Source organism: Apteryx mantelli, chromosome 9, assembly GCF_036417845.1.
Source record: "Apteryx mantelli isolate bAptMan1 chromosome 9, bAptMan1.hap1, whole genome shotgun sequence".
Classification (NCBI taxonomy): domain Eukaryota; kingdom Metazoa; phylum Chordata; class Aves; order Apterygiformes; family Apterygidae; genus Apteryx; species Apteryx mantelli.
In genome coordinates this window covers 18,970,044-18,987,331 of record NC_089986.1, presented here as the reverse complement: position 1 = coordinate 18,987,331, position 17,288 = coordinate 18,970,044, and the positions used below count along the sequence as shown (strand labels likewise).

General features: G+C 39.1%; 1 protein-coding gene across 7 annotated transcripts in view; it reads right to left on the bottom strand.

Moving 5' to 3' along the window:
- TFDP2 (transcription factor Dp-2) overlaps window positions 1–17,288 on the bottom strand; it is a 66,667-nt gene that overhangs the window by 32,927 nt on the left and 16,452 nt on the right. For 5 of the 7 annotated variants that reach the window (XR_010885035.1, XR_010885036.1, XM_067301868.1 and 2 more), the window contains exon 3: window positions 12,637–12,703. Coding sequence is in view for 4 of the 7 variants with exons in the window: in XM_067301868.1 (XP_067157969.1) it covers window positions 12,637–12,703 (67 nt within the window). In the remaining 3 variants the exon portion in view is untranslated. Of the gene's footprint in view, window positions 1–2,462; window positions 2,541–2,597; window positions 2,764–12,636; window positions 12,704–17,288 lie in introns of those variants that run through there. The other 2 variants (XM_067301871.1, XM_067301870.1) reach the window with 2 other exon arrangements.

Here is a 17,288-nt window from a genome sequence, read left to right as displayed (position 1 = left end):
TCCTCTATTAAACTAAAACATTAACTGAGCTCAGAAATCAGGACACAATATTATAAAGCATACAGAAAAACTGGATATTAACATGCATGTATATTTTCCAATATATTTCCTCATTTGCTTATTGCACAAACTTACTAGGCTACAAACATAATTTTAAGTATTCCATGGTCTGTAGGAGCAAATATATATATATACATATACAAAAATATATGAAATTAAAGATATCTGTAGAAAAGAAAAAAAAACAAAATGGAGCAGATTGTATTTCAACGTACTTCAGCCTTACAGTAAGTTTTCAGTCTTTTGCTGTTCAATCTGAGACAAATTTATAGCTGGTATAAGTTGCATGAGTCTCAAAATACCAAATCTAGGCCTATTGATAATCAATGTTGTTGTCTTAGTCATTTTAGCAGATCTCTTCAAATACAAAATGAACTCCCAGGGCTTTTCAGATCTCAAGCTGAAACCCCCCTGAGGCCCTGGTCAGATATTCAGCAGCACTGCCACTAAAACTCATTTTTAGCCAACCTCATCACCAATGCTTGGTCCAGCCCCCAAGCCAGCACAGCTGCTTGTATGGCTGGGCAGTGAACTTGCTGTCTTTGCCTTTTGCGAGGGCAAACGACAGGGGTATTTTCTAGCCGAATCTGTTCCCTGATCCAATGAACTACATCCATTGTAGCCACATGCTACTGCTAGCCACACAAGCAGCCACATACACAGCTATTCTGGCACAAAGCAAAGGACAATGTAAGAGCATCTGTGAAGTGGCCAGAACCAACTTAAACTGGCACTATTGCCAGAAGAAATGCCTATCAAACCATACGCCAAGCAAAAAAAGTACATCAAAAGGAAAGGCAGAAAATGGTATAAATAAATAAATAAATAAATAGAGACATGTCTTACTACTTCTATTATAGTAATATAGACATACAGCAGTCCTGTGTCTTGAGAAGCTTACATCCTAAAACCCCAGTCCTCCAAAATGACTCCTGTACAAATTTGTACCTGTATATATTGTGGTACTCACAATTAGAACAGAACAGAACATGTCCCCCCTGGACTGAATTACAGGATCAGGACTCAGTAAAAGTTATGTACTGCATTAAAGAAAAGCCTTATTTTATTGAAATTAAGTTCATTATGAAGTTGCATTACAAGACAATTCCCATCCAAAGATTTCAATTTGATCCTATTCTGGGATCCTTCCTCAGGGAGCCTGTTGGGAGACTGGGGTAGTCTAGAGTTGGCCTCCCTTTCCCCTCCACAGCAATAAATGGAAAATGTCATGTAAATTCATAGAATTTAAAAATATAATAACAAAAAAAAAGAAGAGATTTACTGCAAATATTGTGTTAGTCTGTATTATGTATTTTAACATGAGATTCAAACATGTCACTCCCATAGCATTCAAGTCAACCAGTTGAAAACCATTGCTTCTTTCCTCCACATGCTATTAGCGAGTAACTATCAAATCGCTTTTCTTATGCAAAAATAGATCAATTGCCATAGACTTTACTCAGATACAGACACTTTAAGTCAGCCAATAGATCTTGTTCAGGAAGCAAACAGAATTATTAACCTGGGAAATTACCTTATTTTTTATGTGCAAGAATATTCCACAGAAAAGATAAAAAATAATTTCAACAACTTTTATAAATTTTTGACAGGCACTCACAAATGTGATCTTTAAATTTTCAGGTCATTTATTGAAATTTAGTCTGGTGCCCAAGACAGTTTTCTGTATATTTTATTTAACTGATCTAATTTTGTAAATACTCCCTTCCTTCTAGGTCATGTATATCAAGTACTTTCAAAATAAGCTAAGTAAATAAAAACAAGATCTTTGAAGCAGTATAATTAAAAATGCAACCTATCAAACACAAGTTAATCCTTACTAGACTTTTTTCCATTTAGAAATGAGACGGTTACCTCTTCACTGCTACCACTAGCTATGAGATTGAAACAACCTTGTTACAGAAGAGACATCCGTTTCTTTTTTTTCCTGAATCAAATCCTTATTAAGAGTTTTCCAGCTCAAAGCCTTGATGATTATTTCGTGTGATTTTATTATTGTTTCTATTGTAGTAGTAATCGTTGTAATAATTCTGATCGGACCCCAACCTTCCAGTTTTTATGAAACGCTAAGAAACTCGAATAAAAAAATTAAAAACCACTGAAAGTACTGCGGTAAAGCATGTACTCAGAAGCGGAGACAGAGGAACCTGCAGGCAGCCTGGGCATTCCCAGTGCCTATTTCTTAACCGAACCCGAGCAGAAGGCGCTGCTCGCGCCCGCTAACGGTCTCCTGCCGCGCCGTGCCGCGCCGCCCCTCCCCCCGCAGCAGCCGTTACGCCCCAACCGCCGCCAGCGGTGCCGCCGCGCCCGCGGGGCGCCCCGCGGACAATGCCCGGCCCTCACGACAATGCAGCGCGAGGCGCGGAGGCTGCAGAGCATCGTACCGGGCGACACACAGTGCGGTCCCGCCCGGAAAAACGCCGGCGTCGTCATCTGCTGTGCAGCATCTCCCAAGTTGCAAACACGCCACACCAACGCCCCGCTTCGCCGCCGGCGCGGCTCCGGGACCGGCGACTCACCTAACGCCCCGGGCAAAGTTCACCGCCTCGGTCCTCGCTGCGGGCGGAGAGCACCGCCGCGTCCGCCCGCGGCGCGCCCTCCCGCCGCCGGGGCCGCGGCCCAGGCGCCGAGGAGGGCAGGAGCGAGCATCTCCCCGCCCGCTCGCTCAGCCGCTGCGAGCTGCGAGCCGCGCCGCCGCCGCCTCCGCCTCCGCCTCGCACCGCGCTTGCGGGACGCCTCAGCCGCGGCGCCGGCTGCTCCCGTGCGCGCCGCCGGGGGGAGGGGGCGCGGCAGCCCCCGCCCCGCCCCCGCCTTTGTTACCCTGCGGGACAGAGGCCAGGCGTGAGCAATCGCAGCCCGAGCGAGGGGCGCGGCGGGGCGCGGCAGCACCGCGCGGCGGGGCGGCTCGGCTCGGCTCCCCGCTCCACACGCTGGCAACACGTCGAAGCGGCGGCAGGAGGGCGCCGCGCTCCCGCCCCCTCAGCCCGGCTCGCAGGTCGGGGCGGCAGCGGCCGGTGCGCGGACAGGCGCGCGCCCTCCGCGGGCGGGCGGCCGGCAGCGCCACGGTCGCTCCCCTGCCGGGCCGCGCGGCTCTGGGCGCGCAGCCTACGCACCTGCGCTTGCCTCTCAGCGTTCGGTTCTCTGCACCGCTGGCTGGGTTTGAAAGAACCCTTCGGACATAACCTCCCTTTGCGTGTCACTAGCGGGCTGCAGAAGACGACAGATATTAACTCCTTTTACTTAGCCCGCTGCATTAGAGGAGTCGTGATGGCACCATACCTTAGCAAAGGTGGCACTAATTTACAGCTGAAAGGCAGCAGCTCCTTTGACTACTGAAACTCTTTGCAAGAAATATCCGATTACAAACCTTGATTTCTTTAGGGAGTCTCACACCGCAGCGACTGTAACGCCCTGCGGATAGCAGGAGCCTTAGGGACCGTTCCCCGGACGGGAACAGAGCCCTCGAGGCTGCAAACGGGCACGCAGAGCAGGCTAGTAGCTTCGTGGGACAAGTGATCAAATGGCAATACAGACATACCCTCTGCTGGGAATCCGTGGGAGAAGATTTTATTTTCAGACTAAGATTTAGCTTCTATTAAGGAGCAATTTATTATTTATCCAGAAATAGGAGAGGATCAGCATGCTAATAACCTGTACATACTTTATGAGTCAAACAGTTTTCCCATCACTGATACACTAATGTTTTACTATACCCCTTCAAAACTACTCAAAACACTTCTCTTATTTTTTCTATAAAAGTAAGCTTAAGTTGCACAAAAATTCTCAGAATATTGGGTAGAAGAAAAAAAGCAAAATGCCAAAATAAATGTTATACACAAAAAGTTGCATCCTTGGGACATGACTCAAAATTCCTCTTATAGAATTATAGTATTAGAATTTACTATATTTTTAAGATTCATAGACAAGACACAAGAGTAACTTTTTATACACAGGGGACAGATTTCAGCCAACAAGCCTCTAATGTCAAATCTCAAAAGCCTCTGAATGATTTTTTTTTCTTCTCTCAACACTAATAATTCTCATATTTAAGAGAAATCATCCAACACAAATGTCTACTGTAACATTACCATAACAGGAAGATCCAATTAGGCTATTTTTATAAAATATATAAACAGAATCACAAAACTAGCAGTGTTAAACTTACTGACTGAGAATGCGAGTCATTCCCAGTCAGTAAGTTAAACACTGCTAGTGCTTAAGACACTATGATACCAAACATTTGAGAAAGACAGTTTTCAAAATAAGCAACTATTTTTCGCATGTTTTAAGATGTCAATCGATTGCTTAGGGGAAGCTGGAATGCATTCTCTCTCTTACTGTCCCAAATAGATTAAATTTGAAATTCTCTTGGTTGCACAGATAGCTTTTCCACATGAACTCTACAGTGTGTCTGATTTAATTTATTCACAGCTTGAAAAAATCAGCCAAAACACATCACTGGACTGTCACTATTCAACTCATTCGCATATCTAATTATACTTAAGAGCTAACTTGAACTATTATACTTAATAACTTTAACAGAATGAGGCAACTCCACAAAGACATTTTGCCACTTAAAACAGGATTTTGTCTAAATAATGGAGTACTTTAGTTACTGCCAATTAAGTTCATTAGGCACCAAAGTCCTGCCTATACCCAGGAGTGTGTGTGTGTCAGTCTCATTAGCGCTGAGCACAGCAGGAATTCCTCCCAGCGGGTACAATCCGGGATGTGACACTAAAAGAACACCTAAGGCATACATATATATATATATCCCCCAGGCTAAGAACAGCAGCCATCACCTCAGTTGTTCAAAAACATGAGAGGAGGTATCCCTTTTTCACTCAATAGCCCGATGACACAAGTATTCACTGAAGAATGAGGACAACCAGGGCCAATTTTTTCTTTTGTCTGGAAGAATTAAAATACAGATTTCATACAAGAATAATTTTAATCACTGGACTGCCAGCTACTTTCAGATAAGGAAATGAAGCATATTGAACCCAGCTTGCCATAGCTGGACAATTTTGTTTGTAATAATTAAGAATCTACTATGTCAAAGACAGTGAGTGAAAGTGACTTTTAGAAAAGAGATAGCCGGACTGTGCTCCGAGGACCACTGCTGTATTTTATCCAGTGACTGTCCTCGCAACCAGTCTTCCCTGCCATGAGGCAAGTATCCTGACAGCCATCCTCTTGTGGCATTCCCTCTCTGATCCAGTGAGTATTTATTTATTCCACGCAGAAGAAATAAGCTCCAAATGGAGATGCTCTGGCCAAAATAGCCTGTTGCCTGTGAGCCAAGGCATTTTCCACAAATTTAAGAAAGTGAATTGTCTGTTGAACAGTGAAGAACTAAAGAAAGTGAACATCCTCCTGGGTTAATAACACTCTGCTGAAGACTCTGATACTTCTAGGCACACCTAGAAAATAAAATCTAGTTCCCTTCAGATTTAGGCTGAAGATCTTTTCATATTATGAGGATTACAAATTTGGATTTATGGGCTGTGATTCTACAAACATCCTATTTAAAACATCTAAATCGTTTGTAAATCTGTACTGTAATTCAGATACAGCTGGTATCTGTGAGAAACGCTTTTTTTCCAGACATCTTCTATACAAGGAATAATATATATATATTTATATATATATATTTTTTTTTTCTAAAAAGCCTGATTCAAAAAAAAAAAACCTACAGCAAAAAGACGACAGTATTCAATAACAAGCACAGTAAGCAGGCCAACAGTAAGAAAACAGAAGAAGAAAAAAAATCCACACCAAATCAACCAAACAACCCCAGGCAACCTATTTAGGAACAGTCATTTAGATTTACAAGTCAGCAGAAGTGACACAGCAATACGTATTAGACTTACATATTAGATTGCAATACCTAATAGTTTTTGAGTGTTAACTTCTGTAGCAAAAGAAACCTAAAAATATCCAGAGGTAATAGTGTGTGGGCACTACAGTTCCTGGGGAGAAAGATAAATGGGGCCTGATCAAAGATGGGAACAGCAGCAGCAGAGTAACAGTTTCACATTGCCCAGGGAAAAAGTCAAAGAGAGAAGCCAGATTTTGAAAGTTAAGCTTGGGAATGGAAAAAAAAAATGAGAGAATTATTTTAAAGCACAAGAATCAAGTGATTAGCTTTTTTGATCATGCATTTTTAGTGCAAAGAGCTAGAAATTTGCCTCTATATAACTATATATAGTGGTGCTAATGCTACATAATGAGACTGCAGCTATTTGAGTACAGAAAAAGCAATGGCTGACTTGCTAAATTTTTCAAGACATTTTCCTGAAGTTTGAAACAGCATCCTAAAAGATCCAGGATGCAGTCTACTCTCAGTAGGAAAAAATGGCAGAGCAGCAGGTTTACCTCAAACAGTCCAGCGTTTTTCAAAATTAAATCCAGCAAATCCCAGTTTTCAGGACTGTGCAATAGATTTGATAATATAATAAAAGATCATAATTCATTAAAAAAAAAAAAAGAGAGACACAAGATTTGCATGGATTTTTCCAAAACAAGCTGTCTAACTGCTCAGGACTCAGCATTTGAATATGAATAGTGTTTCTTTAATACAGTATTATTATAAAACTAGTATGTTTGTACAAGAGGCAAATAACAATTAAATATACATCACAAATAATTATCTCTTTTTGGAAAGAAAAAAAAATCTAAATGCAACTTTTTAACCATAAATTTCTAGCACTTGAAATGTGATGCTTTCTAGAAGATGCCTTATTTGAGCAAGGGCCCTCTTCCACTCTTCAAACACATCATATATACATCACATTTCAGTCCAAGAACACTGTGAAGGCACATTCTGAACAGGCCCAGAAATCTAACAAGTTGCCCTTATTTTTACCATATTAGCTCAGTCAACTTAAAAAAAATGGGTAAAATAATGAGAAGTGCATTGATTGGGAAGTTTACAAAGCCCTGCGAAGAGACAATGGATCTGAATGCCAGTTTGGAGGTTTTTCCTGCTTCTTAATGTCCAGAGTTCAATGCTGGACAAATCAAAAACGGTGAAGTAAAAGATAGTTCAGACTGAAAGCAACAGACAGCATGGCTATTGACATGCAAGTGGATCCAGTCTTTATGGCATATTTTATTCTCCAAATCAAAATGAAGAAATATGTCATACAGTGTGAGCAAGCTGTAATATCTCAACAGGGATGCTAGTGTTTGTTAATTATACCTCAACATGAAAAAGAATTAATCATTAATGCATAACATTTTAGAAAATACAGAAGAATAGAGGTAAAGCAATACATCCATCATCCTAGAAGCAAAATCTAACGTAGACTGGGATCAGGATGATTGAGATATTACTACTAACAGTAATGTCCTGTGCTTTATGAAGCTATTCAATTCAATTATTCTCTGAACAGATCAATTGCTTGTCCCACAGAAATTATTTGAAAATGCTACACTTGTTTTAGTCCTTCTCCCTAGTACCACTGTGTCATTAATTATCACAGATTAATGAAACAAGAAAGGCAATTATCTAGACAGTGCCTAACAAATTACTTCTCAAAGGCCTAAAACTAGTCTGTGGTGTTCTGCACAGTTTAGAAAACTATGAAGGTACTGCAGCTCTAGACACTTTCTGTTTAGACTCTTTCATTCTCTCCAACCCTGAAGTCTAATGCAGCTAAAATGTCTTGGTGAGTCAAAAATCACTTTCTTCTAGCTAGTACACCCCTTTGTTCATTGCAGTGATTAACAGCAAATATTTAGAGAGATTGTTCAAAGTGTTTCATAAATTGTAAATCCTCAAGTCTTCTGATATTGAGAAGGGGTTGCAGTTGCATTTCACTGGAAGGCTACAGCTGTTGTGACTGACAACACAACTGTTTAGGGTAAAAAGTTGTTTCATCTAGAAATGCAATATGATATTAGATGGGACAGAATATAATAATTATTGTATATTGTCCAGAATGCATATAAAAGTACCACAAGATTTTAGTGACCAAAAATAATTAAGATCTCCATTCTGAAAATCTTTAAAAAAGATTTTCTGTAGCATGGTGCCCTCATCTCTGTCCCAGAGGAAATGGTGAAAGTGCTGAATGAATTGTCGGTATTTTTATCTTCCTTAGAGGTCACTCTAATGAACTGTCATATTTTGTCTTAGTTCGTGAAATCTCAAAGGATTATAGCAGCGTGGCTACATGAATAATAAACAGTAAGAATCTGACCTATATGTACTGAGCAAACAGCTGTAAAAGTATAAGATGTTATCAACCAGATGTTTGTTACTTGCCTTCTGCCAAAGGTTACTAACCCTAGTGAATATTTAGCTTAGTGAATGGAGAGAATGAAGCATGGTAATGGAGGCCATGGTTTCATTTTAGCACAAACTCATCTCCAAACTAGGAACTGCAAACTTTGCAACTAGGAGTTAAATTACAGAAGGCAGCTAAGCCAACCTAACTGTTCAACACCAGAGGCAGAAGGTCCTGCCCCCTATTCTTCCACCTCCATTCTTAGAGACACTGCTCCCCCTTTCTCACGCTAGTTCCTCTGTTCACCGGACACTTCTCTGAGCCAATTCAACTTGCTAACCCAACAGCCCTTACCCCCGGCTGGATTCGTTTCTGCCATGCTGGTGAGTTTAGTGGTCTAACGTGCACCAGAGCCACTGCAAAGGAAGCAAGTGCCTAGGAGGGGCGGAGGGAAAATGGGACCTCGCAGTTTCAGCAGTGGCAGTGACTCTTTAGACTGGCTTCGCCATACTGTGCAACTTCTCAGCCAGGAGCTGAATGATTCCTCTCAAAGGAAGCTCATCTACTCCATACATACCCACCAATCTCAGGTTTACTGTTAATTACCTTTTAGTTAATGGAGCCACTTTACAAAATTAGATGCAAAAATCAAGTTCCCAGCAATCTGCTTAGTAAGATTACCCGATTTATTTAGGCATCTAACACACACTCCTCCTTTCACTGCTATCGTCCAGCCTGATCCAATTCACCCCATGCTAGCTTGGTCAATGTACAACTCCGTGGTTATTTGCACCATACTAGAGACTTACTGTGCCATATTTCTATCCTAGCTTCCGGGCTTCTAGCACATGTAAGCAGTGTTAGGATCAATCACAGGATTAGGATAATTAGAGGATGACTTGGGAAAGAAGTACTAAAAATGCTCTGCAAAGTTATATTTTAGATCTTTAGATCATTTCACCTTGTCGAAAGATGCATGTAACCAAAAAAAAAAAAGGTACTAAGAGGAGGTTTGAGAAAATAATGGAGAGTTTCTAAGCAGCTGAGATACAGAGACGTTATTTTAGTGCAAAACATTATTTCCACAGTGTTGAGTATCTATAGAAGTTGAGTTCTATGCAATACTCCAGATCTGAAATTACTACTTTGTGGGACCTGCAAGGAGCTCTTTCTGATCCTTCTGCATCAAATCAACAAACTACTGCATGAGTTTCAGTTCTGGTTTTAAGATTGGTCAAACAAGACAGAATTGCTAGCATATTTGATTTTTTTAGTTTAGAAGTGCTAAAACCTAGGTGCTAAATTTTAGTTTTTAGAAAGCTAATAAATCAAAAAAAACATACCAATAAAAATGTGGAGATGAATAAGATTTAAAAAGGAGGAAAATTTTAACCACATAATAAGGACATTAAAAAGTTTTTGGTATCACTCACTTTTGTCAGCAGCAAATGCTTCAGACATCCTTACTCTAAATTTCTATTAGTTCTAGAAAAAATATTTTCTAGAAGTCATTAAAACAGAATATAATTCTATAAACATACACACACACTCACTTTCTTCTTCTCAGCTTCTAACTAAGTTCAATGGTAGGTGAAATAATTAACATTTCACACTTAAAAAACACTAGGAAGGTCTTCTAGTACCTATTAGTACTAGTCTTCTAGTATCAGTGTCTTATAAATAATTTAGATTTTTTATTTTTATTTATTTTTAAAAAGTCCCCTTGATTTGGATTAATACAAAAGATCATGATTACAAAGCCACTTTTTTCTATCACAAATTATATATTAAAATACAGTATAGAAAAAGGATGCAGTTCTACAATACTCCAAAAGAAAATGGAATTGCTAAAACTTCTGCCTTTCCTATCCTACCCCAAGCAGCTTAAATAGATTATGCCATAATGCCTTCCTTCATTACCTATGTTAACAGAAGTTGAAAACAAAACAGAAGCAGTCAATTAAGGTGTCTAATGTCAAAAAAATTCCCTCTGGCCATTTTTCTCTGATTAGCTGCAACTCTGTCATCTTTCTGATCTTTAATTGTGTAGCTCTAAAAAGTGTAAGCCAACATAAGTTTGTGCTGTTTCATTCCCTCTTGCCCCAGCTCCACTTTTTCAAACCTCCCGTGCACCGGAATGGGCACTTGCCTGACTTTGTCATGCACCAGTCCCAAGGCTAAGTCCCAGAATAATATTTACTTTTTTGAAGCTTGAGGTTTCTGTTGGATCAGAGAAATGTCCAATTTCCAAGCAGAAGGCAGAAACAGGACTTTACATGCATCAATATAAATCAGTTTAAACCAGACCTGAACCACAGGGCATCTCCTGCAGTGCGACTCCCTAGGAATTCCTCCTCAGGGGAGCAGAGTGATCCCCCTTGCACAGTGAGCCTCAGGATTTAATGCCATGCGTATCATGACCATACCAATCAACTGCTCTGATTTCATTCAGGACCTGCAGTTATTTCCCACAAGGTACGTGATAATTTATCTACTTAGGGAATAAAGAGTTTTCTCAAAACCAAAATTGTTTGACTTTTAGAACAAGTAACTTCATCTACACTAGAGCTTAATCAACAATAGCTAGCACTTAGCATCTTCTCACAACATAGGTTGGCCCACCTTCTCATACAGCAAATCAGTCTGACTTTCCAGAACAGAAGCTCAACAACCTTTCTTTAATATAGGAATGCTTTTAGAGCAGAGCTTCAAACTTTCCAAGCCATTTAATAAATTCAATAACATCCTGAAGATAAGCTTTCTTGAGACAATACAACTTGAATTAACCACTTGCCATTGCTAGAAGGGGGAAGTTCCACTCTCGAACCAGTTCTGGAACTTGTTAAAGCCCTCTATGAGCTGACTAAACCCATCCGTCTTTGCAGAAAGCTAATCCAGGAGGGAGTAAAAACAAAACAAAAACAAACAACAACCCTTCTCCCTCCAAACAAAGCAAAACCTGATTGCTTTTTGCTAGTTTAACAAGTTGAAACAGCTTACAGAGAAGTCTTAGACTGCAAATCCACGATCGAGGAGAGTGAGCCATCAGATAAATTAAGTCTGAGAGAGATTGCTAAAACCCAGTATTTCTACTAGTTCTAGAACAATCTTGAAGTGTTTGCTGAATTATGTCTCGCCTTAAGAAGATATTTCTACTATCTTCCTACTTGCTCACTGTGAAGTTAACTAAGCGTTCTAAAAGTAGTAAACATCCCATAATTGGTCAAATAATAATTTATCATTGATCAATGTCACTTTATTAAAGCACCACATGTACATCCCAAGGAAGACCTGGAACTCAAAATAAGTAACATATAAAGATGTAATGTGACATAATCCTTAAGAGATGTACAACTTAAGTAATTAACAAAAGATAAAATTACCATCCTCATTTTATACAAAGAACTACAGATCAAAACACAATATACAGTTATATTTTGGAATTCATTCTCACGCAATATCATGGACACCAAGCAAAATTAGGAGCATTTTTTGATATTTATATAGCTAGCATTCAATCATAACAACTCTGGGCATTCCTCTCAATTTCAGGCAGGATCTTAAACTGCTAAAAGTTAAGAAATAATATTAGGCTTTCAAGATAGAAATTATTCCCCACATGACCACCACAGAGTTGACTGTACCTTTTGTCATAATGATGTACTTAAAGGCACTCCTGGGAGGTACTTGCATATTACAGTAACGACAGCCCGCATAAAATCAGTGCAAAATAAAACTCTCCAAAGCCTCTTGTAAAGGTGATTAATACAGACAGGCCACTGGACTATATCACCTATGGATCTGATCCAGAATTACAATGGAGGCATAGAAAAAAAATCAGATAACTTGCCCAACATCACAAAAAAGTTGTGAAGTCAGAGCATTTTCATCCCCATGCACAAGATCTTCCTCCTTCAGTAGCTAAAATGAACCATGGAGATGGTCACACTTAACCTTCCCTCCCCTTTTGGAGAATCTTTAAAACAGAGCCTGGGAATTTTGGGGGGGGGGGACGGGACAGGGACTCAGCACATTATTCACTACAAGGAAAAAAGAGGCTTATTTAATCCTTTAGTTGCTTTCACCACAGTCTCTTATCATTCCTCTCTTAAAACCTGAAGATCAGAGACACTTGCACATCAGTAATGCTACATGTACCATTGTGGATTTATGTAATACATTTTGAACTCTGAATTCTGAGTCCCCCAAAATTGAATTAACCACATGCAGTGAAGTCAGCAATAATACTCATTTACTAAATACAAGAGAAAAGTAAGTCTTAATGTATGCTTCTTTTCTATGTATACAAACAGAACTCTCTTACCTTTTGTTGGACTCTGGTTCTGATCTATAAATCCTTTCAAGTCGCCATTTGTGGGAGTCACACCAACCTGAACAAAACATTTTTGCAGTCTTAAAATATGATAAATCTTTGTATGTTTTCTAGTATGCAAACAACAGTACTATGAAAACACAAATTTTGTATATTCAATGGTGAGAAATTTTTCAAAAACATACCAAATATACTACTTGTCTATTCTGTTCCAAAAACTTACATTTCTACTTTTAACAAATGCCCAGGTTAAATAGATTTCTACAACATAACTCAAAAAAGCAAAGAGGAATGAAATATCTGCTCCAAATTTCCAGAACACTATAATCCTATAAATAGTACAGTCTAAAGAGAGCCTGAGGTCCACAGCAAAGGGTCCAAAACATTTACTGTGTATATCTGAAGACAAATTTTATTTTTAATTAAATTCATTAATTTAGAAAAACTCTCAATATCCTGATACTGTACTATGCATAATCCCTGTCACTGTCACCTCTGTCATATGGAGCAGCTGCCACCTGTAGCACAGCAGGAAACTACTCAGTCTCCAGTATTCTCAGTCCTAAGCCATATGACCTGTGGGTCTGAGGAGACGTGACTATTGGTGTATTTTACACATATTCCCTAGTCTTCAGGAACAGATTGGGTTACCTTGAGGGTAAATTCCTGGAGACAGAGAGGATTTAGATCTGGACAGAGGGGACAGAATGGTGCATCTCAGATTTTGTCATATATACAAAGCACAGAAAGGAGTTTGTGCTATAGAAAAACAAATGCTCAACCATTCCTGGCTGAGGGAGGGAAAAGATTGGAAAGTCCCTCAGACCCCAGTTAACGAGGGGTGGGCCCAGCAAGAGCAGGTGATGGAAGGCATTCTGCAGTTGCACCACCTTAGTACTCCCCGTTCAACAAGGCATTCTGTTTTGCTTCCAAGACAGAAGCTGTGATAAGCGCGGAGGGACTGAGCTCCTTTAGAATCTGCTCAGAAATCATAGCACGATTCCTCCAGGAGGCAATTAAGCCAAATCCTACAAGATCTTTTTAAAAAAAAAAAAAAAAAAAAAAGTAAGCATGGAGTACTTCTGTAAATAATTGGGACAAACAATCATACAACCAAGAATCAAATATTTGCTTTATTTTACAAAAGCACATAGTAATAATGGAACACAGTGCTAGGGCCACTTAGTAGAACTTTAATCACAACAAATGAGAGAATCATTTTTTGTGAACAAATGAAGCGGTAGTATCATAACACTAAAATAAACTATCCCAGAACAAGAAAAACCCTACTACAAGCATCCAATTGCTAGGTTCAGCCAGAGAACTTTTACTTATCAAGTGATTTTTAAGGGGGAAAATCAGCACACAACATGGTGACAAACTCTTCTGAAACAATTTTAGAGATTTTTTTCACCATCAGGAGCAACAAATTAACCTTAGCAGTTGCTGCACTGTTTTTTCACTCAGGGATTAGGATTTTATCCACAAACTTTCCTCCATTTCACCACCAGGGGCACAGCATCTGAATGCAATACATCATGCCTAAGAATTTACAGAATATGAATTTCTTCAAGTCCCTGTACAATATCCTGCACAATAGTTAATAAGGATGGCAAAATGGCTTTGACACATCTGCCTGGCAGATACAGGCATGCAGACATGGTTTTTTACATAAACAGATTGCATATTTTCCAATTCAAGACAGATCACCTGTTGACTACATTGATATGACACTTACTAGGAATAAAATCAGCATTTTTCTGGTCTGTGAAAAACACTTTGATTTTAAGGAGCAAGAGTGATCTCATACATAATTCTACAAACACAGTTGTTCCCTGAACTTAATGTTTTGCAGCTACTGACGATAATCCCAGCTCTGCATCATGACACACTTGCACCACTTGCTGCTTGTTTCTTGGACTCAGAAATACAGCTTCACACTATGAAGCTTTGTCAGCTATTGCTTCCTCCCATCTGTGATTTTTTAAACACATTGTCAATATCACCCACTCTTTTCAAGAAATCTCTTAACATCCCAGCAGAGATCATTTCAATTCCATCATTTGGCAAAGTCAGATAGTTACTCACATTTACTAAAGTAAATAAAGTAACTAAAGTTACTCATGTTTACTTCTTAGTGGACCTGAAAACTTCACATTAAAAACCCCATAGTTTTCAGCCCAGTAAATCAAGAGAAACCAAAATAAATTTACTTAAGTACAATGGGCTGAAGACTGCAAATCAGCTTTTGAATCACAGCATTCAAGCTTTCCACAGAGAACCGGGGCTGATTTCCATCTAACTGTCCAACTTTACTCAACATACTAAGTCAGAATCTTCACTGACAACTGTCTGACATTTTACATTACCACCACATTTTATGGTTTTACCTTTACCAAGTTCAAACAATTTAGGTTGTTCTTTTGGATGAATATTGTTGTTAAAAATAGTTCATCCATGCCAAATATGCCAAGAGCAGGGAGGGGTGAGGCTTCTCCTTCAATTAAAAACAAAAAAACCCCTCCAAAATTGAAGCAGCTGTGATGCTTCCATAACTTGAAGACAGAAACTGAAGTTTGCGTACAGCAGAAGTGAGGATGAAGAAAGCGTAACTTACTGGAAAAAGTAATCACTAGTGTGCATTCCACCATTATCATTAAATACTGCCTAAAATTAGCCGCATTATACGCTTCTGAAAACAAACCCATAGAGATGCTCAATATAGTTCAGCAATTTATCTCAAAAGTTGTCTGTACTGAACTTGCTCTTTCATCTCACACCCAGCTGGACTGTTCATATGCTATTCCCAACCAGCAACCAAATACTCCAGCTGTTGTAGACTACCATAGCATCAGAAGTTGCCATTGAGAAAGGAAAAAAAAAAAAAAAAAAAAATCTTTTGTGGAAATCTTTTCTCTCCGTTTTTTTTTTCCTTCCACTAGGTGGCAACAGTACCTAGGTAATGAAGGTGGTGTGTTGGGGGGGAATTAATGTGAATATCTGCATTTGAGCATGGGGAAAGAGGAGGAAGATAGGAAAACAAATGCAGAAAGGTTTCATATGTTTTAGTAGCAGGTCTGCATGGAAAACAAAAGGATTTTAGTATTCTCCCATCCGCATGCTTGTGCTGCAATGAAGGTTGGAAAAGTTTAGTAAGCTACATAGTAAATTGCACTGAAAAGATTGCAGAAGATTGCAAAGTCAAGATGAAGAGCCAGAACTGTCAGATGATACCACTTCTGCCTATGCACAATATAACAATAACAATATCAGTGTCTCCTCAGGATCCCTGCCTCTGCAAGGAATAGAAGAGGATTTTAAATCGGAGCTTCACAAAAAGAACTGGGGAACCACAAGGATAAAGATCAAGTGTTGGATACAAAGGCCAACTATTTCCAAAAGAAATTATAATTATTATGATTCCCATGAATACCTTTCAAGATAGCACTGCAATTTGTTCACAATTGAATCTTCAGCTCTAGATTTACAGTTTTACATGTCCTTATTGATTCATATCAGTGCTTCAATTAAACACTGAAGATATGTATATACGTACAGTCAGCCCAGAAAGACTCTCCAGTAGAGTTATTAAAATCCAAACATTTACATTTTATTCTGTCAAGGATTTAGATGATTTAACAGGTTCAATGTTTAAGGAATCATAACAAAGTACTTTGGTTTTTTTTGTTTTTTTTTTGGTCTGGTGCTTCAGTGATTCAAATGATGCAAAATTACAACAGAATTTTAGTTTACATAGAAAACACATATTTTCAGGATGATAGTCCTCATACGACATTTATAAAGAGCACCCAATGAACAGGAGCACTTATCTCTATTTTATAATCTCTGTATGTAAGTTTAGAAGAGATTGAAAACAAAGTTGAATTTCATGAGAATTTAAATGAGAAATGACAAATCTAAAGAAATGTGTCTCTCTTACAGAATAATTATCATATCTAACCACTCAAAAAAGCAACGTTTGATGCAATATTACAATACTGCAGCAGAACGAGAACTTTACAGTACCCCATTACAATGTCAGATGTCCCAAGTCATGTCATCTGCGTTTCTGCAGCACCCATCGTATTTGGGAATCTTTTAGTTTACCCATTCCTAAACCAAAACCAGCAAACTGCATCAACCAGGAAATAGTGGCAACCTATCTCCTGGCAAGAGGAAGAGATGCTATCTCTGTTTCTCAAAAGATTTTTGCAGATTTTAGATGTGATCCAAAATGGATTTTAAGGAACAGAAAAGAAAAAAAAAAACCCATAGTTGTGCTACAAGGAACCCATTTTTACTGAGTCCATATTTAAAGACCTAAGGCTGAAGAATTAGCTTACATAGGTATCTTTTATTACTTTTTGTATGGCTCACATATGACATTTCTGCTTTACAGCAATGTTCCAGAGTTTCTGGATTATGAATTCATGTAATATAGCTACCGAGAATGCTGGGTATGGCAGGAGCTGGGCTCCTCTTCCTGGCCATCCGCAGCAAGATGAATCCTGCCATGTAGGAAGATGAAGCATGCACTTGGCAGGCCTTTGCATCCTATTAAATATTTTCATCAAGCTTTTTCCATCTCCTAGCAGGTGACTGAGAAGTTTCAAAACAAGGGAAAAAAGAAATCACAATAAGAG